The sequence below is a fragment of the Oncorhynchus clarkii genome, unplaced genomic scaffold (genome assembly GCF_045791955.1).
Source record: "Oncorhynchus clarkii lewisi isolate Uvic-CL-2024 unplaced genomic scaffold, UVic_Ocla_1.0 unplaced_contig_2987_pilon_pilon, whole genome shotgun sequence".
Classification (NCBI taxonomy): Eukaryota; Metazoa; Chordata; class Actinopteri; order Salmoniformes; family Salmonidae; genus Oncorhynchus; species Oncorhynchus clarkii.
This window is the reverse complement of record NW_027260830.1, coordinates 42,131-69,515: the sequence shown is the minus strand read 5'-3', so window position 1 is coordinate 69,515 and position 27,385 is coordinate 42,131. Positions and strand designations below refer to the sequence as shown.

Sequence of the window (27,385 nt, the reverse complement as noted above, 5' to 3'; positions counted from 1 at the left end):
TATTTGTGAAAATAAGAAACATTCGGTTCCATCGAACATTATCAGTCCATCCACGTTCGCGGTGCTGATCATGCTTCCACACAGTCCAATGAGTCGAGCGATACGAACACGTCTGCTTTACATTGAAATAACCTTGAGCCATCCTGAACAAGTTCGCAGCTCTGCAGATTCGGTGTGATATCTTTGATACAAATAGCCTGGAAAAAAACAATACATTTTAATCAACATAATGCAACATTAACGAGAAAGTTCGTTGATGTTCAAGACCTGTGGCTGTTTGAGATTCATATCCCCAAAATGTGGATTTTGAAAATAACAATTTGACTTTAAACTGATTATAATATGTCCTTTTCTAATCTAGTCCAAACTTGACTGTATAATGAGGCTGTAGGCTACTTGGTGGTGCGCTGGTTCTGAATGGACAGCTCCTTCATGATGACCCAGTTTCAGGGTGTCAAAACTGTTTGAAATATAAAAGTAGTCTACCAAAAAAAACATAATTGCACTACTTTTATTCTTGTGCCCTGAGCAATGTTTAACCTTTAAGCACTTTTACGCATTGGTGCGCATTGCTCAATTGGACATAAGTAATGTAAAATATAGCCTCTTACCATAGATTTAAGGACCGAATTCAGTCGACTGCTCGGTTCCGAGAGGAGGCTGTTCACCGTAGACTCTCCGCTGTCCGCCACCGAATCGGTCTCGGACCTCCTAACATATGGTGATCTCCGGATCCCGGACAGCAAACCCGATGCTCTGCCCACCGAGTAGTAGCTTGGGCCGGAAACTTGCTTGTACCATGCTTCGGTTGGGTTGCAAGAAACCAGCATGGAAATAGCTACAATTACTAAAGCAAGTTTAACGGACCTCTCCATGTCGAACACTGTGTGAAGTTCTCGTTCTTGCGCTCCTTTCTCCCTATAACTTCACCCCAATGACAACTTGGTATATGTTTTTTTCTTACTGTCCTCTCTTATATAGTGACCTCGTGATCGTATTTACATTTCGTCAACTAGGCTACGATAGAGTGGGTGATTCATATTCCGCTTGATAGAATCTTGTGTGGATTGATCCGTTTTACGCGTTGGAGAGCCAGGGACGTAGGCTTGTGGAGTCTGAAGGGGGGTATGGTGTCAGACATGATCTGACGTTTAATTTAGATTAAGCGAATCTATTTGTTTATAAAACTGCTGAAGAGTAGTAACGTCAGGTTCTGCACACATCAAAACACTTTAACCACTTTAATTTTCTGACGATTTACAAGGTTTACAATTCACAATGCTGCTCAAGTTTCCTATATACACTGCTCAAAAAAATAAAGGGAACACTAAAATAACACATCCTAGATCTGAATGAATGAAATATTCTTATTAAATACGTTTTTCTTTACATAGTTGAATGTGCTGACAACAAAATCACACAAAAATGATCAATGGAAATCAAATGTATCAACCCATGGAGGTCTGGATTTGGAGTCACACTCAAAATTAAAGTGGAAAACCACACTACAGGCTGATCCAACTTTGATGTAATGTCCTTAAAACAAGTCAAAATGAGGCTCAGTAGTGTGTGTGGCCTCCACGTGCCTGTATGACCTCCCTACAACGCCTGGGCATGCTCCTGATGAGGTGGCGTATAGTCTCCTGAGGGATCTCCTCCCAGACCTGGACTAAAGCATCCGCCAACTCGTGGACCGTCTGTGGTGCAACGTGGCATTGGTGGATGGAGCGAGACATGATGTCCCAGATGTGCTCAATTGGATTCAGGTCTGGGGAACGGGCGGGCCAGTCCATTTCATCAATGCCTTCCTCTTGCAGGAACTGCTGACACACTCCAGCCACATGAGGTCTAGCATAGTCTCGCATTAGGAGGAACCCAGGGCCAACCGCACCAGCATATGGTCTCACAAGGGGTCTGAGGATCTCATCTCGGTACCTAATGCAGTCAGGCTACCTCTGGCGAGCACATGGAAGGCTGTGCGGCCCCCCAAAGAAATGCCACCCCACACCATGACTGACCCACCGCCAAACCGGTCATGCTGGAGGATGTTGCAGGCAGCAGAACGTTCTCCACAGCGTCTCCAGACTGTCACATGTGCTCAGTGTGAACCTGCTTTCATCTGTGAAGAGCACAGGGCGCCAGTGGCGAATTTGCCAATCTTGGTGTTCTCTGGCAAATGCCAAATGTCCTGCACGGTGTTGGGCTGTAAGCACAACCCCCACCTGTGGACGTCGGGCCCTCATACCACCCCCATGGAGTCTGTTTCTGACCGTTTGAGCAGACATGCACATTTGTGGCCTGCTGGAGGTCATTTTGCAGGGCTCTGGCAGTGCTCCTCCTTGCACAAAGGCGGAGGTAGCGGTCCTGCTGCTGGGTTGTTACCCTCCTACGGCCGCCTCCACGTCTCCTGATGTACTGGCCTGTCTCCTGGTAGAGCCTCCATGCTCTGGACACTACGCTGACAGACACAGCAAACCTTCTTGCCACATCTCGCATTGATGTGCCATCCTGGATAAGCTGCACTACCTGAGCCACTTGTGTGGGTTGTAGACTATGTCTCATGCTACCACTAGAGTGAAAGCACCGCCAGCATTCAAAAGTGACCAAAACATCAGCCAGGAAGCATAGGAACTAAGAAGTGGTCAGTGGTCCCCACCTGCAGAACCACTCCTTTATTGGGGGTGTCTTGCTAAATGCCTATAATTTCCACCTGTTGTCTATTCCATTTGCACAACAGCATGTGAAATTTATTGTCAATCAGTGTTTGATTTCACAGAAGGGTGATTGACTTAGAGTTACGTTGTGTTGTTTAAGTGTTCCCTTTATTTTTTTGAGCTGTGATTTTATTAATGTTATGTTTTTATTTTATTGGAAACCCACTGTGAAGTTTAGCATATAGCCTACCTAGCCTACAGTAAACCTTAAAAAAAAAATAGATTTCTCAGTTTGAGTTTTTTCAGTTGTAGTATAAACTATTCTCTGTTTTGACTAATATTAATTTTAGGTTTCACAAATGTATGGTGCATGTTCATATAGTTGGTTTATTCTATACATCTTCTGTGTGGAATAACGCATATATTTGGGAATAATTTACTTCTGGAAATGTGAGTCAAACACAGTAGTCTGCCACCATGTGGACAATGTACAACACCACACACAATCACTTCAGTGTAACAATATTCTCCTTATTTGGTCTGGACCGCAGCAGAAGTTGTGATTGGCAGGCCTACTTTTTTGCACTGAGCTGAGGGTACAATCTGGGTCAACGCCCTCAACCTCCACAGGTCTCTGTTCATGGCTAACATATAGTATAAGTGGAAATGACTTACAGTGCCTTCAGAAAGTATTCACACCGCTTGACTTTTTCCACATCTTGTTGTGTTAAATTGACTGAGGTTTTGTGTCACTAGCCTACACACAATACCCCATCATCTCAAAGTTAATTACAAATGAATTACAAATTAAAAGCTCAAATGTCTTGTTTCAATAATTATTCAACTCCTTTTGTATGGCAAGCCTTCTGTTGCATGGACTCACTCTGCAATAATAATGTTTAACGTTATTTATTTTATGACTACCCCACACATACATACATCTGTAAGGTCCCTTAGTTGAGCAGTGAATTTCAAAACAGATTCAACCACAAAGAACAGCAAGGTTTTCCAATGCCTCCCAGAGAAGGGCACATAAGGGCACAAAAAATAAGTAGACATTGAATATCCCTTTGAGCACGGTGAAGTTATTAATTACACTTTGGATGGTGTATCAATACACCCAGTCACTACAAAGATACAGGCATCCTTCCTAAATAAAAGTTACAGAGTTCAATGACTGCGATAGGAGAAAACTGAGGATGGATCAACAACATTGTACTTCCTCCACAATACTCACATAAATGACAGAGTGAAAAGAAGGAAGTCTGTACAGAATACAAATATTCCAAAACATGCATCCCGTTTGCAACACGGCACTAAAGTACAACTGCAACAAATGTGCCGAAGAAATTAACGTTATGTCCTGCATACAAAATGTTATGTTTGGGACAAATCCAATACAACACATCACTGAGTAACACTCTTCATATTCGAGCATGGTGGTAGCTGCATCATGTTATGGATATGTTTGTCATCGGCAAGGACTAGGGATTTTGTTAGGATAAAAATAACCAGAATAGGCAAAATCCTAGAGGAAAACCTGGTTGAGTCTGCTTTCCAACAGACACTGGGAGACAAATTCACCTTTCAGCAGGACAACAACCTAAACACAAGGCCAAAGATACACCATTATTGCTTACCAAGACAACATTGAATGTTCCTGAGTGGCCTAGCTACAGTTTTGACTTAACTCGGCTTGAAAATCTGTGACAAGACTTGAAAACTGCTGTCTAGCAATGATCAACAACCAATTTGACAGAGCTTGAATAATTTTTAAAAGAATAATGTGCAAATGTTGTGCAATTCAGGTGTGCAAACTCTTAGAGACTTACCAGAAAGACTCACAGCTGTAGGTGATTCTAACATGTATTGACTATGGGGTGTGAATACTTATGTTAATTAGACATTTCTGTATTTAATTTACAATAAATTAGCAACAATTTCTAAATAAATGTTTTCACTTTGTCATTATAGGTTATTGTGTGTAGATGGGTGACTAAACAATCTAATTGAATCCATTTTGAATTCAAGCTGTAACAAAACAAAATGTGTAAGAAGTCAAGGGGTATGAATACTTTCCGTTGTGCCTGTGGTAAAATGACCTGATTTGGTTGCAGAGAGTGTCTCTGATGTCAACAGGACTCTCACTCAGCTCATTAGCTTGCTGATACACACAGACGTTTTGATGACACTTGCAAAGACAGTTTGCCTTTTTGCAGGGCAGCTTCTGATGAGTAACTCCAAGCCCCAAAATGAATTGACACAAAACGTCTGTGTTTTAAACTAGATGACTGAGGTTCACTCTGCATTTCTGACTGCTATATTAAGAACTCCGACTCAAGTGAAGGACCTTAGAGAGATTGCTGTTTGGCTACAGAGATGAGTGTTGGGCTGACACAACTCATCTGTATGGAAATAGCTCTGGCTCTACTCATTTTGCCAGGTAAGAACGACAAAGGAAATAAAAAAATAAACACTAGGAAGTAATGTATTATATGTATCATGTATAATTAGTGGTATACAATGTATTGTGTCATGTTGGAGTCACTTTTATTGTAAAATAAGAATAGAATATGTTTCTAACCACGTCTACATTAATGTGGATGCTACCAGGATTACGGATAGTCCTGAAAGAATCGTGAATAATGATGAGTGAGACAGTTACAGACACAAATATCATACCACTCCAAAAATGCTAACCTTCCCGGTTATTGTAAGGGTTAGCATGTCTTGGGGGTATGATATTTGTGCACTTGTAACTTTCTCACTCATCATTATTCACAATTCATTCAGGACTCTCCATAATCATGGTAGTATCCACATTTATGTAGAAGTGTTCAGAAACATAGTCTATTCTTATTTACAATAAAAGTCTAGATAAGAAAAAGTGACTACAAAATTATACAATATTGCACTATAAGTTCATTTGTCCAAATACTTGACACCTTAAAACGGGGGGACTAGATACATGAAGTGCATTCATTTCTAAATGGTAAAATATATATAGGAAAATACCTTCAAATAAAAGGCGACATTCTGTATTGTCACCTCACATAAAACATAAAACATTTGATCTCAAACCCAAATGCTGGTATAGAGCTTCACTGTCTAAATACAGTGCCTTGAAAAAGTATTCATACCCCTTGGATTGGTATTACAAAGCGGGATTTACATTTATTTTATTGAACCTTTTTTTGTCAACAATCTAAACAAAATAACATGTAATGTCAAAGTGGAATTTATTTTATTCATATAAATTAAATAACAAATATAGTTGTTGCATAAGTGTTCATCTCCTTGAGTCAATACATGTTATAAACACGTTTGACAGTAATTACAACTATGTGTCTTCTTGGGTCAGTCTCTCAGAGCTTTAGCCACCTGGATTGTGAAATATTAGCCAATTATTATTTTCCTAATTCTGCAAGTTCTGTAACTGTCACCAATGGGGCGGCAGGGTAGCCTAGTGGTTAGAGCGTTGGACTAGTAACCAGAAGTTCAAATCTCCGAGCTGTTGTTCTGTCGTTCTGCCCTGAACAGGCAGTTAACCCACTGTTCCTAGGCCGTCATTGAAAATAAGAACTTGTTCTTAACTGACTTGCCTAGTTAAATAAAGGTAAAATAATAAATAAATAAAAAATGGCCTCATGGTAACATCCCTGAAAAGTTTCCTTCCTGTCCTGCAGCTCAGTTCAGAAGGACGACTCTATCTTTGTTGTGTCTGGGTGGTTTATAACATCATCCACAGCATAATGATTAACTTGACCATGCTTAAAGATATATTCAATGTCTGATTTATTGTTACCAATCACTGCCATTCTTTATGAGGCTTTCCAAAGGCTCCCTGGTCTTTGTAGCTGAATCTGTGCTTGAAATTCAATACTTGACTGATTGACCTTACAGATGTTGTATGCATTGGGACAGAGGAAGGGTTAGTCATTCAAAAACCATGTCAACCCCTATTTTTTCACTCAGAGTGAGTCCATGTAACTTATTACGTGATTTGTTTAGCCAAATTTTACTCAATCTGAACTTAAACAAAGGGCCGGAATACTTATGCAACAATTATATTTTAGTTATGACATTTTTATTCATCTTTAAAAAATGATTGAATTTTTCTTCCATTTCTTTGAGTATATTGTTGACCAAAAAGTGACAATTAAATCAATTTTCATCCCACTTTGTAGCACAAAAAAAAGTGAAGCAATTCAAGGAGTATGAATAATTTGGCAAGATGCCATAAATACATAGGGGAGTGTAAATCAATAAAACATAGATCTTTGTTTCAGGGGTTTTGTGCACCGACTGGCTTGTGGCATATCAACCGAAAGAGATCTGTGCAGTAAGAGGCTCTTCTGTTGTCATTTCATGCACATTTCACTATCCTGAGAAGCTTGATAACAAGAACCTAACAGTGGAAAAAGTCATGTGGAGTCAAGGGAGGAAACAGTTTTTTGATGGCCCTTTCATCACTGAGAGTAATAATAGAACTCATTCCAGCACCAAATTTGAGTACGTTGGTAACAAAGTTCATAATTGTTCTTTGCAAATCCACCAAGTAGAGCAGAGAGACAGTGGAGAATATGCATTCAGATTTGAAACTAACAACGGCAACTGGACGGGAAAGAACGCTACAAACGTGAATGTTTCTGGTAAGTCTGTTTTCCATCCTTTGCTTCAAAAGTGAAATGTTCTTAGGTCACCATTGCATTGTCAATAGATTAGGACATTTCCAGTTGTTTTTTCTCCACTTTTAGAGTTGTTCATTTCGATGACAACACCCAAAGTAGGCGAACCAATAAAAGAAGGGGATTGTGTGAATCTGACCTGTATGTACAACTGTTCATCTGCACTTATGTGGTTCACGAACAGAAAACCCCTGCAAGAGGAGTCCTCAACTCTTTACCTCCGTGACATATCCTTTCAAGACTCTGGAAACTACTCATGTTCGCCAAAGCATTACAACAGACCACTTTCTGGGGTTATCAGGGTCAATGTTGAATGTGAGTAAAGGAAGGTTTTATCAACAAGTAACACTGTTTTCTAAAAAGTCACTGATGGAGGAATACCTGTCTGATCTCTTTCAGATGGCCCTAGGAATACCTCAGTCTCAGTCTGGCCGTCGTCTGAAGTTTTGGAGGGTAGTGATGTTACTTTGACCTGCAGCAGCAATGCTAACCCAACATTGAACTACACTTGGTTTAAAATAGATGGAGACAGTTGTCTGGAAATGGTATATCAGGCTGAGCTACAGTTTAATGTTACTCTCACTGGTAATAGTGGGAAATACTTCTGTGTCGTCAGCAATAAGCATGGAAGACAGAATTCCACTATTCTATCACTGAAAGTCAAAGGTAAGTACAATAACATGTTGTAACCACAACGGGTTACAAAGAGTAACAATTCCAACAATCAGAAATCTGAACAACTTAAATGCAAAAACAAATGCACTTGTCTTTTCCTAATAGCACTGACTTTTCTTATAACTTCTTTATTGAGGAAAAATGTGTTTACTATGACTGTGATATGTGGTTGTCTCACCTAGATATCTTAAGATGAATGCACTGATTGTAAGTCACTTTGGACAAGAGCGTCTGCTAAATTATTTAAATGTATTTTAAATGATAATGCTTTTGTGTTCATATGCAGATCATGCAAAGGGGATGGTAGCTGTGACACTCACGATACTTATTGCAGTTCTTGCTGTTGTGCCAATGATTATCATTGTGCCTATGGTTGCTTGGCATCTTGTTGCTCACAGGTACGTTTTACCCACTATTTCCTCAAACTAATATTTTTAGCTGATTTACTATGCATTCTAAATGAGTCAAAATCATGCTGCCTATTTGTGTGTCCCCAGGAAAAAGACTACAGCACCAAAACCACACACAGAAGAGAACACACAGGTGACAATATGTTTTAAACCGTTTGTTACCAACTATGTGTTCCCAGCCATGTGTTCCCAGCTATTTGTTCCCAGCTATTTGTTCCCAGCTATTTGTTCCAGCTATTTGTTTTGGGCTATGCACGTATGTCATATTTGTGCTTTTGTGTTGCAACCAAACAATAATTCTTACATCCTTATCCTCAAACTAATTGTGATGATAGTCATGCAGGGTCAATGTTTGAACCCAATGCAGTTGCAGCACAGTGTGCCACAGCTATCACATGTACAGAACAAAATGCAGGCAGTCACTATTTATGCAGTCTTCACCACAAAAACACCCACAATGTTCGTGGTGAGACACAAGCAGAAAATCCTGCAACCAGTATAGACTGTAATTGTATATGTCTGTGTGTGGGTAGGAGCAAGTGTACTGGCAGATTCACAGAGGAAATTGATGTGAAAGTGTGATCATTTACAATAAGGAAGTGGAAATATCGTAGCTGAACTTTGTTTTGCCCAGATATTTTTTAACTATTGTGCAGAAAGTTCTGCTGTTCACTGCCAGTATTTTCTCTGTCTCTATCTCACTGTGTCTAGACCACAGAAGCGCATGTAACCAGCCTCACATCAGACTGTAGTCTGACAGAAGAGTGGAGAGAGGAGGAACCATCGCAACAGGAAGATGTCAGCTATACAACAGTGCACACCAACACCAAGCAAAGGGCAAACATGTAAGTAAAGTGATAATTGATTAAACAATGCACAAATCAATGGGTGATGTTACCTTAACCAACTGCACTGTGTTTGTGTTCACGTCCTCTGTTAGAGAACAGCAGAACGAGGAAACTATGGCCATCTACAGCTCTATATGGTAAGACAGCTACTTTAAAGAAATACACTTAATATGAACATTTTATTTTGATTTTTTTGTGATAACCAATAACAATATGTTTCTGTTTCCACATGTTCAGGGAGCAACAAGCCAAGGAGGACCTCTACAGTGTAGTATCCAGGTACCAACCAGTTATATCCTCTCTGCAACAAGGACAATGACCGTCGCAATGACAGGCCTGCGTATAAAGGGAATGTAGTTTTACCAACGACACTTCTTCATATTCTAACGGTCTACAGCCATGTTTTTAGACCTAGTATAAACCAGTCTTTATCAACAATGATTTGAATAATAACAATTAGAATGTAAAAGATAATGGTAACAACAATAGAATTCCACAACCATGATAATGACTGTGTTCCTGTTTGTAGACCCACTCCTAGGGGGAAACAGGCCCAGGATGACCCAGTCATCTACAGCACTGTGTTCAGGTAACACATCTCAACTAAGACTTTGTGCCACTTTGGCTGCGTTTAGACAGGCAGCCTGAAATTCTGATTTCTTCACTAATTTTTTTTTTTTTTACCAAGCATCTGATCAGCTCTGAAAAAGATCTGATGTGAAAAGATCAGAATTGGGCTGCCTGTGTAAGCATAGTCTTTATTGCCTTGGTGTTTTAAAATAAAACAAAACATTATGATCATGCAGTTCTATTACCATAAACGTAAGGCAGATATTTTCAGAAGTACAAATCTAATCTGTGTTTTACAGTGTACATTGACCCATTCATACTCTCTTTGAGCTTTGTTTAAGACTTTATTTTGGTTTCAGGCAGTAGTTGAGATGTTGCCTGGCTAACCAAACTCCTTGCTCCGGCCAACCGCTATGCCACGCCCACAGATGTTAGTGTCTTCCGAGTCTGGATCGGAGTACCTTCCTGACAATTTCTAGAATGCAGACACATTCTAACCACTCGGATTGGTCCCAGAAACTGATGGGTTGGGCCAGAGCCAGTACACACGTGGGTAAAGCGCATTGATAGAGGACTCATCTTTTTATCTGTGACATAGCGTCTGTGACAGCATGTGCAGCACCATTTAGGCTATCTTCATTTTGAAGTAGTTAATTTTCTTCTTCAGGTTGGCTGATCCCTCCTGATGACCCGGTTGGACATGACTCCAACATGGCCACCAGGAGGGATCAGCCAATAAAAGTTGGAAGTCCCATCCAGTTGATTACATTAAAATGGTGGAAGCCCTCAAAGGCGCTTTTAAAATTCTTCATTGGCTTTGATACTCTGATTGGTTAGAGATTATCCAATTGCTGATGACCTAATTCTGACTTCAGCTGCGTCTGTCTGACTGAAGTACGTAGCAAACAGAACGGCTGAAGATTTCAGTTACCTTGTGTCGTCAGGCAAGTTGAGATGGTGAACCTCACACAATGGACCCTGAGGATCTATTAGACTCCACTAGAGGTCAGAACAGAGCCTTTGCATGATGAATGAACTCACAGCTGTGAACAGAGGAAGAGATTATGATATCTGCAGTATACCTGAGACAATGCAGATGGCCACCTTGGATATCTGCAGTCCAATCATTTAAATATTCCATAAGAATAAAGACTCCAATATTTAGAGACATTGTTTCTTTTGGTTTACTTTTTCAATGTATTTCACCTAGTCATATGCATCTGGCAATGCATTTGACATGTATTTTGAAAACCCTTTCCTGCAGTCAAACGACCAAAAGCACCCTCATTGGTAGAATGTAAATATTTTTCCTAATTTCCTAATTTTAAACATTATATCCGGTGTTCTATTTAAAGACGATTTGGTTATATTTCGGTCTTCTATGATGTATATAAAGTGTAAACTTGGGATGCAAAATTGAATAAATTTAAACTCTATGTGACATGGTACAGGTGTCTTCTTTTGTTAAGCCCATAACCATGTGTGTGATGTATATACTTCTGTTTTAAAGTAGATTTGTTTAAGATTACCAAGAAACACTGTGGCATTGATTTAGCCCCTGCAGAAAAAAGCACTTTCATTTCATTGTATGTACTTTAGAGCTATCCTTAGCCATTATACTTTACAGTCTTAAGTAAAAATGTAAATAAATACATGAAGCGTATCAATCTAATTTATTTAGGTTGTATTTGTTTATGCAAATCCAAACATTAATCCATCACCTCTCCATGTGCACTCCTTCTGTGACCTACAGGGGATGACATAGAAACTCTCCTCTGAAACCCTCGTAAATGACAGATTTCCTCATAGAAATAGATCTAGATCCATCACAGAACATACGACTTGAATGGAATGTTCTTTCTAATAATTCCACTTCCAGGACTACTCTCCATTTTCTGAGCTGAAGCATCACCATGGCATAGCCCCTTGACCCATGACCTCATCATCTGAAGGTCATCCTGCTCTCCGGCTCCCTGAGCGAGACGGCCGGGTGCAGGGGATAGGAAGGCACCTTCTCGAAACTGCGGAAGACCCTGGCTCTGGACACAGAGAAGAAGGAGGTGACCCTGGTCACAGTCTACTTACAGCCCAATCTTACCAGGGTGCTACTGAGAGAGGTAGGGCTGAATGTTCCCATTGTGGCAGAGTCCTGAGTTCCCTTTCCTCAGCCTTGCAGTAGTGTTCTCCTGAGTGTCTGGCTCATCCCCTTTTTCTTGTTCTACCTCCCTCTTTACTTTTTGATACCTCTTTTCTTTCTCTATGTCTCTCTTTTCTGGACCTACTCTTGTCTTTTTCAACTCTTTTTTTGAACCACCTTGCTCTCTTCCTTTTGGCGTCCATAGAGACCATTCCCCACTCTCTGCTGTTCTATCCATTCCTTCTGAGGGCCTCGAATGTACCTCCTGCCTCTTACAGTCCACCTACTTCCTCTTGGCGAACGCTGCTGCAAAAGCCTTTCCAATCCCCCACTTTCCAATCCCCCACTTTCCAATCCCCCACTTTCCAATCCCCCACTTTCCAATCCCTCACTTTCCAATCCCTAACGTTCCAATCCCTAACGTTCCAATCTCTCACTTTCCAATACCTAACGTTCCAATCCCTAACGCTCCAATCCCTAACGTTCCAATCCCTAACTTTCCAATCCCTAACTTTCCAATCCCTAACTTAGCAATGTAAAGAATGTTAGCTGACATGGGCTAATCGACTATCTGTGACTGACATAAGAGTAGAACTGCTGATGCACAAACACATTTTGTAATTGAGTCTTGTGTAGTCTACTATTCCAATTCACAGAAATTTGCCAGTCTCACATTCTGAAAAAATATATAAAATGCAAATGTTTGGAATGGACTTGACTCAACATTATGAATCATGACATCATGCTGAACCAAGGAGAGAGGATATTTTCAATTGGGTACAAGACACTACCGTCTGTCACGTTCTGAATGTTGTGCTCTGTTGATTGTGCCCGTTTTCCCCTTGCATACATGAGTAATGGAGGTGGTTTGGTGAACTACGTTTGGTGAACTCGTGATGACCTTGCCTAAGACCAGGACCTGTATTCATAAAGCGCCTCAGAGGAGTGCTGATCTAGAAATCAGATCCCTCCCTGTCCATATAGTCTTACTCATTATGATCCAAGATAAAACTGATCCTAGACCAGCACTAGCACTCTGACATGCTTTATAAATACCGGCCCTGAAGATGAATGCCTAGGATATAGTTCGAACCCCAGTCAATAACACATGCTTACCTGTGTCCTCGTGACACTGCAGGATGGCGTCTAGCTGGACCACCAAACCTCCATTCAAGACGAGCAGATTGGACGCCATCTTCTCCACGGCCCGGCTGTCCAGCTGAATGTCAGGGCAAAGAACCTGGTCAACCTCTTCTTTCGATAACTCATCATGTGGTTTATAAGAGGAACACAAAGCTAGATTAGTTCCCCCTTGTCCCCCACCCTCATCATTCTTGTACTCGAATGACAGTAAAAGAATGACAGCACAAACAGCAATTATGTTAGCAAACTTTGCATCTCCACTGTTCTTAAAGTAAATGTATTTTTGTAAAATATTCAGTGGAAATTGTTAAAAGTAGTCCTTGTGCATAGAGTTGTACGGGTTGTTTAACTTTTCAATCATTGGTTTCTGCTTGACAAACATTTTAAGGGGAAAAATCGGAGTCTCAGCGTCACTCTGTTATCATGGAATTGCCCACAATTAAGATGCAATGATCAGTCACCCTTCAGATTTCCTTACTAGTAATAGGTACATTAATAAATCAATGTCTATTCGTTGCAAAAACTCCTCTTCACTTCCCATCATTGCCAACCCTCAGTCGACGAGCAGCCAAGCTGTATTCTAGACTTACTGTAATATGATGCCAGCATTGTATAAAGTTCTCACTTTAGAGCCTGCTCTGGCCACTTGGCTGGAGGTACAGCAGTAGTAGTAGCCTACTAGGGTGGTGTAGAGACAGCTGAGTCACAGTGATTGTAGAGAAAACGTCTGGGGGAGCTGTACACAGAGTACCCCCATCCACGCAGGGTGTATGGGGAAATCCCTGGGCTAGAAACCTGATCTGTGAGATCCACTGTCATAAGTGGATGCTGCTCAGTGTTCACCCTCACCATTACAGTAGAGGAGGACTTGTGCCTAAAAAATACATTGTTATTATAATGTTCATGCAATTAAGTCAGATATCATATTACTTTGAATCTCATTCAAATTCTATGATTAAATAATTGCACAAAAAAGCAAATGTCAAAGGTGGTTAAAGCATTGCACATTTAACTTGGCATGCAAGTTGATGACAAATAACCAGAAAAGTTTGCTTTAATTAATGGGCACGGGACCCAAACATACAGCAACTGCTATCAGTTCTTGATTAATCAATGAACCTTTATTGATTCACTTGGGGGAAAGAAGAATGGCAAAACATTATATGACCTTTACAGTTGGACAGTTTAAGGGCAAGAACATGCCATGTCATTCGGAAAACCCCCACCATGTAGCTGCCCTCGCTTGCCATGCATGTGATAAATTGGGAACTCACTGAATAAAATAGTTGGACAGTGGACACGGATTAGCTTGTTGACGCCCATTTCTCACAAAACGAAAGTGTAATTCTACTTCACCCATTTCGTGGAATGGTAAAACAACAGATCCTCGTGTGATTAACACAGGTAAATGTATACAGTAGCAAAGCTATTTTCAATTACCAACCGTTAGCACTGAGGTAGCCTTTTCGCTCCGAGAGACCTGTCCACATTCCCGGAGCCAAGAGACTAGCACTGAGGTCAGATGGTGTGGACGGCTTTGCCGGGCAACTCAATATAGCTAGCTAGCTAGGTCACGGTGTACTACGTAGCTAACAACAGTGTAGGCTATTTTCCAAACTAGTTGGATGGTAACTGCTTGAATCGAGGCAGTGAAGGGTTGGTGTCATGTCATAATAATGATCTAAATGTCAGATAGCAATACAGAACAAACTGCTGTACGTTGTCATGTCGGTGACGGGGTTTTGGCATTAATTTGCAATCGTTTAACGTTATATGGGAGATAGCTAGCTATATGTTAAAATTGATCTGTGGCCGGGCTTTTGTTTAGCTAGTTAGCCGCTATCTGGGTACCAGTCGTTTCAGCTAGAATTCCACTCTTTGTCGAGTGGATTGTAGCAATAGCTGAACAGAGCCGCGCCAGGCTAGCTACAAAGCTTGCTATTGATAATGTCAGTGCATTTCATCGTCATTTCCGAGGAGCTTTTGCATTCGTCAAATTGTAATACAGTTGGCTAGTTAATTATCCAGGCACTAGGCTGTTGTGTAGTTCTCTAGAAACGAAAGAGGAAGTGGCTATCGGCTGGGTAGCAGAGGATTCGTTTCGGACTGGATAATGTATCAATCGCTGGGTGGGCGTGGGCAGAGTTGCGCATTCAGGAACACCAACACTGTACTGACAACTTTCCGCTTTTCCCAAGGTAAACAGGAGCTAGCTCGGTTGCAATGTTATATATTATAATTACTTTGAAAAAATATTTAGGAAGGAAAAGCAATTTCTAGTTCACTTAGCTACATGAAAAAAATGTGTTTGGGGGTAGAGCCATAACGTTAACAGAAGATATAGCCTGGACTGAAGATAACTTACTGTATGTATGGTTTTGGGGCAGTTATTATAGTCTGCCACAAAACAGATCGTAGAATATATTTGACTGGCTTTAGTTTAAGGAAGTGGCTATACCTTTAGCTGGCTAGTTGTTTCTCATATTTCATTGAACTTCAAGAACGTTTAAGTGAAAGATATATTTTGTCCCGAGCTCTGTCATACAGTGTTCCCTCTGAAATACAGACGCCATTGAAACTTCAAGATGAAGTGCACAGGTTGTGGCCATGTTGCGTTTGAGAAAACTGCTAGATTCTGCAGCCAGTGTGGCCATCAACTAGCTGCACCACCAGTCACCAAGGAGCCTGGTCAGTACTGCCCTGTAATGTTATGTTATATAAATAAATGTTCTTACTGTTTTACTTGAAGAAAGTAAATGGGGTTTTGTAAAAATGTCTGTGGAAATTGTTAAAACTAATCCTTGTGCATAGAGTTGTGTGGGTTGTTTTACTTTGGTTTTTTGTTTGACATACATTTTAAACTGAAAAATCTGTCATTGTCACTCAGTTACCGTGGAATTGCCTGTATACAGTCCTCATTAAAAAAAATATATATATAAAATATTTAAAAAAATAATAATCTGACTCCGACCCTCCTGTCATGTAATCAAACTTGTCTGTACGTGAGTAAAATAACTACTAACTGTATCTTTATGAAGGCACATTTATTGCTAACTTGCAAGCCACATGAGAGAGAGATGCTTTCCTCATGAACCCCTACATTCCCACAGGCCCTCATTAACATATGGCCAATCAGGATGCAGTATACAAATAATACACACCTCCATCAAAATATGATTTATTTTACAACTGTAATGGTGAATGAAGAAAGAGGGGGATATATTTTAAATTGAACCTTTTATTTAACTAGGCTAGTCAGTTAAGGTCTCCCAAGTGGCGCAGTGGTCTACGGAACTGCATCTCGGCGCAAGTGTCACTACAGTCCCTGGTTCGACTCCAAGCCGTATCACATCCGGCTGTGATTGGGAGTCCCATAGGGTGTTGCACAATTGACCCAGCATCATTTGGGTTTGGCCGGGGTAGGCCGTCATTGTTATCTTGTATAAATTGATTTTGTCCCCCTACACCAAACGCGATCACGACATGCAGGTTAAAATATCAAAACAAACTCTGAACCAACTATATTAATTTGGGGACAGGTTGAAAAGCATTAAACATTTATGGCAATTTAGCTAGCTAGCTAGCACTATGGGACTCCCAATCACAGCCGGATGTGATACAGCCTGCATTCGAACCAGGGTGTCTGTAGTGACGCCTCTAGCACTGACATGCAGTGCCTTAAACCTCTGCGCCACTCGGGAGCCCCAATAGCCTACACCAATGTTCCTTCTAAGCTGTGCGCAGCTCCCCTCTTACTGCCATGCAGATGAAATACCAGTGCGCACAGAGAAGCATGAGATTGAACTTCACACTTTCAATTTCCCTCTTTAGTAACATACCGTGTCAAACAAAATGAACTTTCAATGTGCAAAATGAACTGTTAGTGCGAGAGATTTTATTTTAGGCAGTGCACATTGCAAAAGGATTTGATTACATTGACATGCAGAACTTAGGCCCTTACTCTACACAGACCAGTGTGTCATAACCAATCAGCGCTGTAGTAGGCCTAAATGCAAATAGCCATTGACATATATGGATCTGTGCAATTCACCTAGAACTGGACAACATCCGCTATCTTGAGTAGATATGCTTGTTTTGAAATCAAAGCGAGAGCTGCATGTGCACACATTTGTTCATATTCTTTTCTAGTTAGTGAGTTATTAGCCCAGTTATAGCTAATTTCTAGTCAACAATGGGGAGTGGTTGCTTCCTACAAGAGCACAAAATGTGTGCATTTCTAGCCATCTTTGAAAATCAAGTCATGTAAAGATATTTTTTTTGATGTCTTAAAGGGGCAGTGTTGTATTTTGAAATGGTCTTGAATAAGTCAAGTAGGCAGAGTGTAGCATATTTTGTCTGATTCTCTGTAATAAATGGCATGGGAATAATAATGAGTTTTATTTTAAAGTGGTTTCTTGCATCAAACACCACAACATTCCCAGGCACCTCCTTGTCTGAAGGAAACGTGGATAAACAGGTTAATGTCAAGCCCTGCATGTTGTTTTTCAGTCTCATGTAATGTAGGTCTACATTGAACACCACACATTTGCTGCTTCTGTAGTCTGAATGATAGAACAGCTATTTCCATGTTAAAATGTTATGGGATGCATTTTTCTCAATTGTTAACTGTAACTTAAAGCAGTAAAGCCTCAGTGTTCACAGTAAACGCGCACCAATGTTCAAGTTTGTGCTCACTAGACCTGAAATTTGCTCAGTGCCGAAAATGTTTTGAGTGAACATTGGCCTACACCAGACAACAACCGAGGGAATTCTGATCAAGTTGACAATGTAATTCACAAGCACTAATGCAACTGATGATTTTTTTTTGTTTTTCAAATGCAGACAACACTTCTGGAAGTTCACCTAAACCGTTAGATCCATCACTGGAGAGTGTGAATGAGAAGACGAAAATGGAGAGTGATGCGTCAACCCTGAATAACCGGGAAACTAACACTTCTCCGAAGCGGCCCAATGAAGAGCCCAACAGCAACCCTAAGAAAAAGGTGGATATTAAAACCAACATGTTTTTGAGAACTTCCTCGTTCTAATTTCTGATTTTTTAAATGATTCTGTGTTTGAAAATATTTTTATCTGAAGATGTTGTTTTATCAGTAACTAAACTGTGTCAATAATACTGTCCAGGTATAGAAACTGATCACCTAGCTTGCTGCTCCTGCAACAGCTAATAGGAATCCTAATAAGACACAAAATGTAAGTAATGTTGATTGACGGAAGAGTGGATATACTAAGGTTTGTTCTCTTTTTTCAACCTTTGGCTCAATCAGAGAAAAAAGAGGAAGAGGACCAAGAAGAAGAAGGACGGCGGCCCTGCGTCATTGGACTCTGACCAGCTGACCTCTGACCTGTCTGACATCTCCCTTATGGACAGCCATGGGAATAGCAGGAAACAGGACATTGCAGAGTCCTCTGACAGCGATGCTAGCGCCATGGACGAGACACCCAACTCACTTCATGACACTTCTGCCTTAGTGGAGAAACCAGCCAGTGCATCATCAGCAGCACCCAGTACAATCAGTCCATCTGAGAACACGTCTGACAATAAAGATCCTCCAAGCACTACCTCGTCACAGCCTGAGGCCAGCGCAGAGAGCCATTCTGCCGAAGGGAAAGATCAACAGCGCAGTGAAGAGAAAGACCGATCTCAGTCACCTACAAAACAGACCTCCAAGTCGGCTCCGAATGACACTCCTGCCTCTCTCACCGACTCGGCTGGCAAATCCACCACCACCACCATCCCTCCTCTTCAGTCAGCCTCAGTGGTATCGGCGAAGACCACTGACCAGAAAGCTCCAAAGGATGCTGACGCAAAGACCACTGAACAGAAATCTCCAAAGGATGCTGACTCAAAGATCGCTGACCAGAAAGCTCCAAAGGATGCTGACGTAAAGACCGCTGACCAGAAAGCTCCAAAGGATGCTGACTCAAAGACCACTGAACAGAAATCTCCAAAGGATGCTGACGCAAAGAGCACTAAGAACAAGAAAGACGTGGCCAACTCAAAGCAGACGAACCTGAACCAGAATGCGAACGTGAACCAGAATGCTAAGCAGAACCAGACCAGACAAGACAAACAGAAAGGGACAGATGATCAGCAGAACCAGGATTCGAAGCAAACCACCGCTGGTAATAAGATGGTGTTTGGCACTCAGAAGAAATCAGAGGTAATGTAGCTGCTTGACATTACAAAATACACTGAGGGTACAAAACATGCTCTTTCCATGACATAGACTGACCAGGTGAATCCATGTGAAAGCTATGATCCCTTATTGACTTCACTTGTTAAATCCACTTCAAGCCTTGAGACAATTGAGACATGGAGTGTGTATGTGTGCCGTTCAGAGGGTGAATGGGCAAGACAAAATATTGAAGTGCCTTTGAACTGGGTATAGTAGTAGGTGCCAGGAGCATCGGTTTTGACTGTGTCTAGAACTGCAATGCTGCTGGACATTTTAACACCTTGTAGAGTCCATGCCCTGACAAATTGAGGCTGTTCTAAGGGCACAATATAAGGTATTCCTAATGTTTTGTACACTGGTCCAATTGTGCGCCGTCCTATGGGACTCCAGGCCACGGCTGGTTGTGGCGCAGCCCGGAATATGAACCCGGGTCTGCGATGCAGTGTCTTAGACCGCTGTGCCACTCAGGAGAAGCAGGTTTTCTTTTCCAATCAAATATATTTGTGTTGCTATGATACGGGCTAGTATTTATTTCCATAAGGTAACCCTAAATTAATATAGCCCGTATTATAAACCTGTATTATGGCAACATTTGCCACCATGTGTGCTAATTAACTAGATTTGTCAAAAATACTGCTTAGACTAGGTTATTATGGCTGATGGAGTTTGTTTTGTCTAAGGGTGTGGGGGGAGCTTGTTTCCTTCCCTGACGTGGTGTGTGTTTGAGATCAACTACATTGTCGTCAGACTGCGCAGAACCACTGATCTACAAATCACCTTTAATTTTAGTCTTGAGTAATTATATTCTGTGCTTCACCCTGCTGAAACTCATCCCCTCAAACACACTATTTACATTTTAACATTTGACTTACAATCAGCACATTCAATTAAGATTGGTATAACAAGCACATATCAGAGTCATTTCAAGTGAAACCTTCCTCATAAAAGCAGGTATCAGTGAAATCCGTGCTAGTAAGAAAATATAAGTTCCAGTATGCACACGAGAAAGATGAGTAGAGTAGTAAGGTGTTCTGTTTTTTGCCCTAGGTGTAGGGTGCCAGGGAGGTCAACCAAGGTACTGAGAGACCATCTCTTTAAAGAGCACCTTGGTTGACCTCTGGCCAGGTGGAGAGCAGACTGATCCTCAAACTATCTGTTTCCCCTCATGCCAGGTGGAGAGCAGAGGCTCCAGTGTGGACCCACAGGGGAAGGTGGAGAACATGGAGGTCCAGCAGCAGCCTTCCCGTGGGGGGGGAGATGCCTCCTCCCCTACACCACAGAGCCCAGGCGTCAAGAAAGAGAAACAGAAAGACAACAAAAGCGATGACTCTGAAGCCAAGGGTCAGGATGTTCCACCGCCAAAAAGGTATTTACAAGTCTTGTGTTGTTCATAACAGAAATCACACAATTATAACACAAAGAACCTAAAAGGCACACTTTTCTTGATCATTGGTGCATCAACATCTATAGGTGCACAAAAGCACTTTGTCGTTCTGCCCCTGAACAGGCAGTTACACCCACAGAAAATAAGAATTTGTTCTCTGACTTGCCTACAGCGCTACTATCCACTGTTGTCTGTGTACACAATGTTGTGTTTATTTCCAAACACGTTTCTGAGAGAGGAAATCCACTCTGCAGGTACAGAAGCAAAGTAAGTATTCATACTCCTTGACTTATTCTACATGTTGTTGTCTTCCAGCCTGAATTCAAAATGGTTTAAATACATGTATTTGTCTCAACAATCTACAAACAAACCCATAATGACGTAATAATGTTTTTAGAATTTTTGCAAATTGATTGAAAAGTAAATACAGAAATATTTCATTTACATAATTATTCACACCCCTAAGTTAATACTTTGTAGAAATCGCTGTTGGTGGCGATTTTAGCTGTGAATCTTTTTGGGTAAGTCTCTAAGAGCATTTCACTCGTCAAGCTCTGTCGAGTTGATCGTTACTTGCTAGACAGCCATTTTCAAGGCTTGCCATACATTTTAAAGATGATTTTAGCGAACTGTAACAAGGTCACTCAGGAACATTCAATGGCGTCTTGGGAAGCAACTCCCAGTGTATATTTGGCCTTGTGTTTTAGGTTATTGTCTTGCTGAAAGGTGAATTTGTCTCTGAAAGATTTTCCTCTAGGATTTTGCCTGCACTTATAGCTGTATTCTGTTCCTTTAAAAAAAATATAATGTTATTCCCCTTTTTTCACCCCAATTTCATGGTATCCAATTGGTAGTAGTTACAGTCTTGTCTCATTGCTGCAACTCCCATACGGACTTGGGAGAGGCAAAGGTCGAGAGCCATGTCCTCCGAAACACAACCCAAGGACCCATGGACCTCCCGGTCGCGGTCGGCTGCGACAGAGCCTGTGCTCGAACGCAGAGTCTCTGGTGTCACAGCTAGCACTGCGATGCAGTGCCTTGGACTGTTTATTTTTATCCCAAAAAACTTCCTAGTACTTGCCGATGACAAGCATACCCATAACATGATGCTTCCACCACTGTGCATTGAAAAACCTCCCAAGTCTTTGTGGTTGAATCTGTGTTTGAAATTCAGTACTCAATTGTGTGGTACAGAAATCATGATCACCACTATTATTGAACATGGAATGAGTACATGCAATTTAAGCATATTTTTTACTCCTGAATTTAATTAGGCTTTCCATAACAAAAGGTTTGAATACTTACTGACTCAAGACATTTCAGCTTTATATTTTTTATTATTTTCTACAAACAAAATTCCACTTTGACATTGTGTGTGGTGTGTGTGTGTGTGTGGATCAGTGACATAATCTCAATTGAATCCATTTTAAATTTGGGCTGTAACACAACCCAATGTGGAAAAGGTAGTGAATACTTTCTGAGTGCCCTGTATGAGGAAGGGTGGAGATGGGGATTGAACCCCAGTCTCCGGTGGGGGAGGTGCTTGTGCCCGGGAGTGTTACACATTCCACCATGGATCAGCACATTTTAAATCCCTTTTATCAGTACCGATCACACTGCCACTTGGCTAATACAATACTCATGATTATACTCTGATTCATTTTGTTTGGTCCAATTGCAGGATTCCTCCAGGGAAAAAACAGCTCTCTGCAAGGGAGAGACTCACAATCTATTTCCACGCTGTCCTCTCGAAGGATTTCAAGCTGAACCCGGACGAGGATCGCATCTTCATCAGGGCTGGGGGGAACATTGGGAACTGGAAAACCGATTCCGTTGAGCTCACTGTGTCTAAGTAGGTTTTTATATACATGTATCAGCCGTCAAGACAGTTTAGCCAAATATGTTGAATATTTATTCATTAGGAACCTGCTTATAATGTTCAACGTTGTTCCCATCTATCTCACATAGAAAACAACCGACTCGTGGGGGGGGTTAAATGTATATGATGTGTAACAGAGGATAAACCAATGCATTACCTCCTACAGGGATCTTGGAGAGCATGGGTTCCTAGTCGAAGGGAGCTTGATCACAAGCAAATCTAATGCAACTGTGTCCATACCATACAAGTACCTCGTCTACAAGCTTAAAAAGCAAAAGTACGAGTATGAGTACATATACAAACTGGATTCTAACTACCCCACCACCAACAGATGTCTTTTTGTCAAATCCCATCTGCTTAATGAAGAAGGTGGGTGCAGTTGCTATAACAACTTCTATAGCAGTTCTTTATTGTAAGTCACTGATTTTAAAATGTTCCATTTTCTTCATGGAAGTTCAAAACCTTGTTGGTTTTTATCATACATCTATTTGGTATTGCTCGTCTATTTATGCTCACACTGTCTTACATGTGAGGAAATTGTTTAAAATGTACGCAAATATATTAAGCAATGATTTTGTTTGGTTTCAGGGGACTGGCATCAGTATGATGACATCATCTGTGTGGAGCCATCCAAGAACGTGCTCAAGCGGCTAAAAGACGCTTTATGGCCGGAACAAAGGAAAAGTGTCATCGAAGGCCGAGAAATTGCAGGGAAAGTTATGCTGGAGAGTATATTTGACCTCCTCAGGAGCTGGACTGACATTAACTTCAAGAGTTTCCTCAATCAGCTGAATCAGTTTTACCAGATCTACGGGAACCCGTTTGTCTATGAGGAGACACATAAGAAATGGTACTCCTTAGACTACGATGAAAAAGATGTAAGTGAAATTGTTAATGTCACACCGGCTCTGGAGCTCTCTCCTTCCACCTATCCGAAACTCCGAATCCCTCTCCATCTTCCAGTGCTGCCTAAAGACCCACTGCTTCACCCTGGCCTAGATGTACCCCCACCCCCACCTACCTGAATGCTAATGCATGCACTGATGTTACCCCCCGCCCCCTAGCTGTTTGGCTTTTGCTTGTTTTGCTGTCTCCTGCCCTGCCTCCCCTCTTCTGATTTATCCCAGTTATTTTGTTGCTGTTAGAAGTGAAATGAGAGCAAGCATTTCACTGTGTCTATTTGCTTGACTTGTAGAAAAGATGACAACCACTCATATGATTTTAACTCTGCCCAATAAACGTGCGGACGCTGCACAATGCTGTAAATGTATAGAGGTAATATTGTGTGTGGGAATGATCATTTCTATAATGATTGATGTTGTTTTTTCACACGTATTTTTCATTTGGTTGTCTTATTGTACGTTTCTTTTGTATGTGGAAAGGAAAAGCAAATGGATGAGTGTTGAGTTGCAGTGTGCAACCGTCCCCAAAACAAATCTGTTAACATTCACTGTTTGTTCTGCCTCCCCAAGGTCAGGAAGCTGCTGAAGCAGTTCATGCTGGATAACGTTGTTCCTCAGCTGCAGAAGGAGGGTGAGGGGAAGAGCTGCTTCATCCAGGACCCCATGAGGGCAGCTGTGGTCATGCTGTACGTGTGGAAGCAGTTCGGCCTCAAGCTGGACCACGGAGAGTCCACCCGGCTCTGCAGCGCCCTGTGCTTGCCCAAGCTGCCCAAAGACTCGTTTCTGCAGTACTGGACCGACTTCGCCCAAGCCGTCTCCGGTCTCAAAAAGTGGGTTTTGGCGTCAGGATTTCTGATTATTTTGTGCCTATTGCAGACATTATGATTATTGTTTATTTTTATACAAGATGTAATCATTTGTATTAGTCAAACTGAGTAATATATTTTATACACATCTTCTCAAAACAGTTTCTAACAAAGTGCTTGTTAGTGGATGAGTTGATGCTGAGTTAGTGGATGAGTTGATGGATGAGTTAGTGGATGAGTTGATGCTGAGTTAGTGGATGAGTTGATGCTGAGTTAGTGGATGAGTTGATGCTGAGTTAGTGGATGAGTTGATGCTGAGTTAGTGGATGAGTTGATGGATGAGTTAGTGGATGAGTTGACGGATGAGTTAATGCTGATGCATTTCTTTTTGTGTGGAAATCAACCTGTTGTATTTTTCTCTGCACTAGCCTGCCAGACATGTTGGTGGCTCTGATCAACAGTGTGAAGACTGAAGGGCCCCGGTGGATTTTGGTGCTCCCCCTGCTCCACCTCCTCAAGGGATCCTCCAAACCGTTCACACCCATATCTACCACAGTCACCCCCAAGTACGAGCAGTCCTGGGCGGGCCTCCAAGGCCTCAAAGCAGACTACATGACACACAACAGCCAGGACAGGAGGTACAGTCCTTCTATTCTCCCGGTGGTATTAGAAAATCATTCTTATTGTCTCACTAGATTACGCTAAAGGTTTGGCCTTTCGTAACTATGTCCTGTTCCTTTTTTGGTAAACAAACAAAGAAATTAAATACCCTGTAGAAATTCCCCAAAATTATATATATATATTATACATATTGCCGTCGGGTAAGTATTCAGACCCCTTCACTTTTTCCACATTTTGTTATGTTACAGCCTTACTCTAAAATTGATAAAATGTTTTTAAAAATCCTCAGAAATCTACACACAATACCCCATAATGGCAAAGCGAAAACAGGTTTTTAGAATTTTTGCAAATGTACAAATGCATATTGGTATATTTGGTAGCACTTATTTGTTTTTCCTTTGCCTCCAACCCCATTCGATGTGTGGAACGGATGTGGGTGGGGCCAGGTCTACATAAGGGTGCACATTTTTTATTTTTTTACAAAAGCTCGTGAGGCCGATACGTACGTTTATTAAATATCAGTGATCCTATCAAGAGCAGTGTGTTTCCCTTTTCCTTCCTGTTGTTCAACTGTTGCCATGCACCTGCAAATTAGATTGCTCAGATGTGCCAGTGCCTTTTTGAATTTTGCAAATGTACAACAAAAAAACACACTACTGTTCAAAAGTTTGGGGACACTTAGACATTTCCTTGTTTTTGAAAGAAAAACACTTTTTTTTGTCAGGTACTATTTAATTTTCATCTGTGCTAACATAATTGCAAAATGGTTTCCTAATGATCAATTAGCCTTTTAAAATGATAAACTTGGATTAGAACACAGGAGTGATGGTTGCTGATAATGTCCGTCTGTATGTAGGTATTCTATTAAAAATCTGCGGTTTCCAGCTACAATAGTCATTTACAACATTAACAATGTCTACACTGTATTTCTGATCAATTTGATGTTATTTTAATGGACAAAAATGGTGCTTTTCTTTCAAAAACAAGGACATTTCTAAGTGACCCCAAACTTTTGAACAGTAGTGTGTTTTTTAGTTGTACATTTGCAAAAATTCTAAAAACATGTTTTCGCTTTGTCATTATGGGGTATTGTGTGTAGATTGCTGAGGATTTAAAAAAAACTCATGGCTTGGTTTTTGCTCTGACATGCACTGTCAACTGTGGGACCTTGTATAGACAAGTGTGTGCCTTTCCAAATCATGTCCAATCAATTTAATTTACCACATGTGGACTCCAATCAAGTTGTAGAAACATCTCAAGGATGATCAACAGAAACAGGATGCACCTGAGCTCAATTTTCTGGTCTCATAGCAAAGGGTCTGAATACTTATATAAATAAGGTATTTCTGTTTTTTATTTTTAATACATTTGTAAAAAGAATCTAAACCTGTTTTCGCTTTGTCATTATGGGTTATTGTGTGTTGACTGCTGAGTAGTTTTAATTTTTGAATAAAGCTGTAATGTAACAGAATGTGGAACTAGTGAAAGGGTCTGAATACTTTCTGAAGACACTGTGTATCATTTAGATTTTTTATTGATGATATCCCATCTTTTTTCCCTCCTTTTTTTTTAGAGCGATGTTGAATCTCATGAAAAACAATGGCCATCTGGTTGAGATGGACAGACTAGTGTCTCGGTCCTGGATGTGTCTGCTGACCATAGAGGACTTGGTGGAATGCAGCGTACTCATCAACGTGGAACTGCTGGACCTGCTCCAAGTCTTCACTCTGAAGGCCCCTCAAGATGTCACCTATAGCAACAAGCAGGTGAGCTGGACACTAGTTTCCCCCCTGACTACAGTGCCTACAGAAAGTATTCACACCCCTTGATTTACTCCACATTTTGTTGTGTTGCGAAGTGGGATTAAAATGGATTTACTTTACTTGTTAACGATCTACACAAAATATTCTAACATTTTGTATAAAAAAATATATTAAAGTATTAAACCCCAAGAGTCAATACATGTTGGCAGCAATTACAACTGTGAGTCTTTCTGGGAGTTTTTCACACCTGGATTGTGCAACATTTGCCCATTTATTATTTTCAAATCTCTTCAAGCTCTGTCAAATGTGTTGTTGATCATTGCTAGACGACCATTTGCTGGTCTTGCCATTGATTTTAAAGTAGATTTAAGTCAAAACTGTAACTTGGCCACTCCGGAACATTCACTGTCTTCTTGGTAAGCAACTCCAGTGTAGATTTGGCCTTGTGTTTTAGGTTGTTGTCCTGCTGAAAGGTGATTTAATCTACCAGTGTCTGGTGGAAAGTAGACTGAACAAGTTTGTAATCTAGGATGCTTACCTCCATTCCATTTCAGCGGATTATTTCAACTGATTGGTTATGTGTCTTGTTAAGCAAATTATTACTTTAGGCTTGCCTTAACAAAAAGGTTGTACTTATTGACTAGATATTTCAGCTTTGTATTTTTAATTAATTAGTGAAACATTTGAAAAACATAATTTCACTTTGAT

At 40.9% G+C, this 27,385-nt stretch overlaps 3 protein-coding genes across 3 annotated transcripts in view; 2 read left to right on the top strand and 1 right to left on the bottom strand.

Annotated features, from left to right (window-relative positions):
- Positions 1 to 68: 68 nt before the first annotated feature.
- Positions 69 to 875, bottom strand: LOC139401848 (neuropeptide B-like). Its single transcript, XM_071145831.1, has 2 exons — positions 612 to 875; positions 69 to 197 (listed from the first exon to the last, which is right to left on the bottom strand). The coding sequence occupies exons 1-2, from the start codon at positions 873 to 875 to the stop codon at positions 69 to 71; spliced, it is 393 nt and encodes a 130-aa protein (XP_071001932.1).
- A 4,049-nt stretch (positions 876 to 4,924) lies between these two features.
- LOC139401845 (B-cell receptor CD22-like) lies at positions 4,925 to 13,205 on the top strand. The gene is made up of 11 exons (XM_071145829.1): positions 4,925 to 5,097; positions 6,944 to 7,306; positions 7,412 to 7,657; positions 7,742 to 8,008; positions 8,304 to 8,415; positions 8,515 to 8,560; positions 9,139 to 9,272; positions 9,368 to 9,412; positions 9,513 to 9,554; positions 9,805 to 9,864; positions 13,121 to 13,205. The coding sequence occupies exons 1-11, from the start codon at positions 5,034 to 5,036 to the stop codon at positions 13,203 to 13,205; spliced, it is 1,464 nt and encodes a 487-aa protein (XP_071001930.1). The 5' UTR covers positions 4,925 to 5,033.
- A 1,220-nt stretch (positions 13,206 to 14,425) lies between these two features.
- LOC139401844 (E3 ubiquitin-protein ligase rnf213-alpha-like) overlaps positions 14,426 to 27,385 on the top strand; it is a 54,900-nt gene continuing 41,940 nt past the window's right edge. The window contains exons 1-11 of the mRNA XM_071145828.1: positions 14,426 to 14,529; positions 15,692 to 15,813; positions 17,968 to 18,128; positions 18,411 to 19,307; positions 20,495 to 20,688; positions 22,388 to 22,558; positions 22,752 to 22,954; positions 23,174 to 23,463; positions 24,058 to 24,317; positions 24,722 to 24,931; positions 26,488 to 26,680. Coding sequence (XP_071001929.1) covers positions 15,711 to 15,813; positions 17,968 to 18,128; positions 18,411 to 19,307; positions 20,495 to 20,688; positions 22,388 to 22,558; positions 22,752 to 22,954; positions 23,174 to 23,463; positions 24,058 to 24,317; positions 24,722 to 24,931; positions 26,488 to 26,680 — 2,682 coding nt within the window. The 5' untranslated portion in view covers positions 14,426 to 14,529; positions 15,692 to 15,710. The remainder of the gene's footprint in view (positions 14,530 to 15,691; positions 15,814 to 17,967; positions 18,129 to 18,410; positions 19,308 to 20,494; positions 20,689 to 22,387; positions 22,559 to 22,751; positions 22,955 to 23,173; positions 23,464 to 24,057; positions 24,318 to 24,721; positions 24,932 to 26,487; positions 26,681 to 27,385) is intronic.

Excerpts from the sequence above, each read along its gene's own strand:
- LOC139401848 (XM_071145831.1), bottom strand. The coding sequence starts at position 875 with ATGGAGAGGTCCGTTAAACTTGCTTTAGTAATTGTAGCTATTTCCATG. Across the intron at positions 198-611 it reads ATTCGGTCCTTAAATCTATG|GCTATTTGTATCAAAGATAT; the intron begins GTAAGAGGCTAT and ends GTTTTTTTCCAG.
- LOC139401845 (XM_071145829.1), top strand. The coding sequence starts at position 5,034 with ATGAGTGTTGGGCTGACACAACTCATCTGTATGGAAATAGCTCTGGCT. Across the intron at positions 7,658-7,741 it reads TATCAGGGTCAATGTTGAAT|ATGGCCCTAGGAATACCTCA; the intron begins GTGAGTAAAGGA and ends GATCTCTTTCAG. Across the intron at positions 9,865-13,120 it reads ATCTACAGCACTGTGTTCAG|GATGGCGTCTAGCTGGACCA; the intron begins GTAACACATCTC and ends GTGACACTGCAG.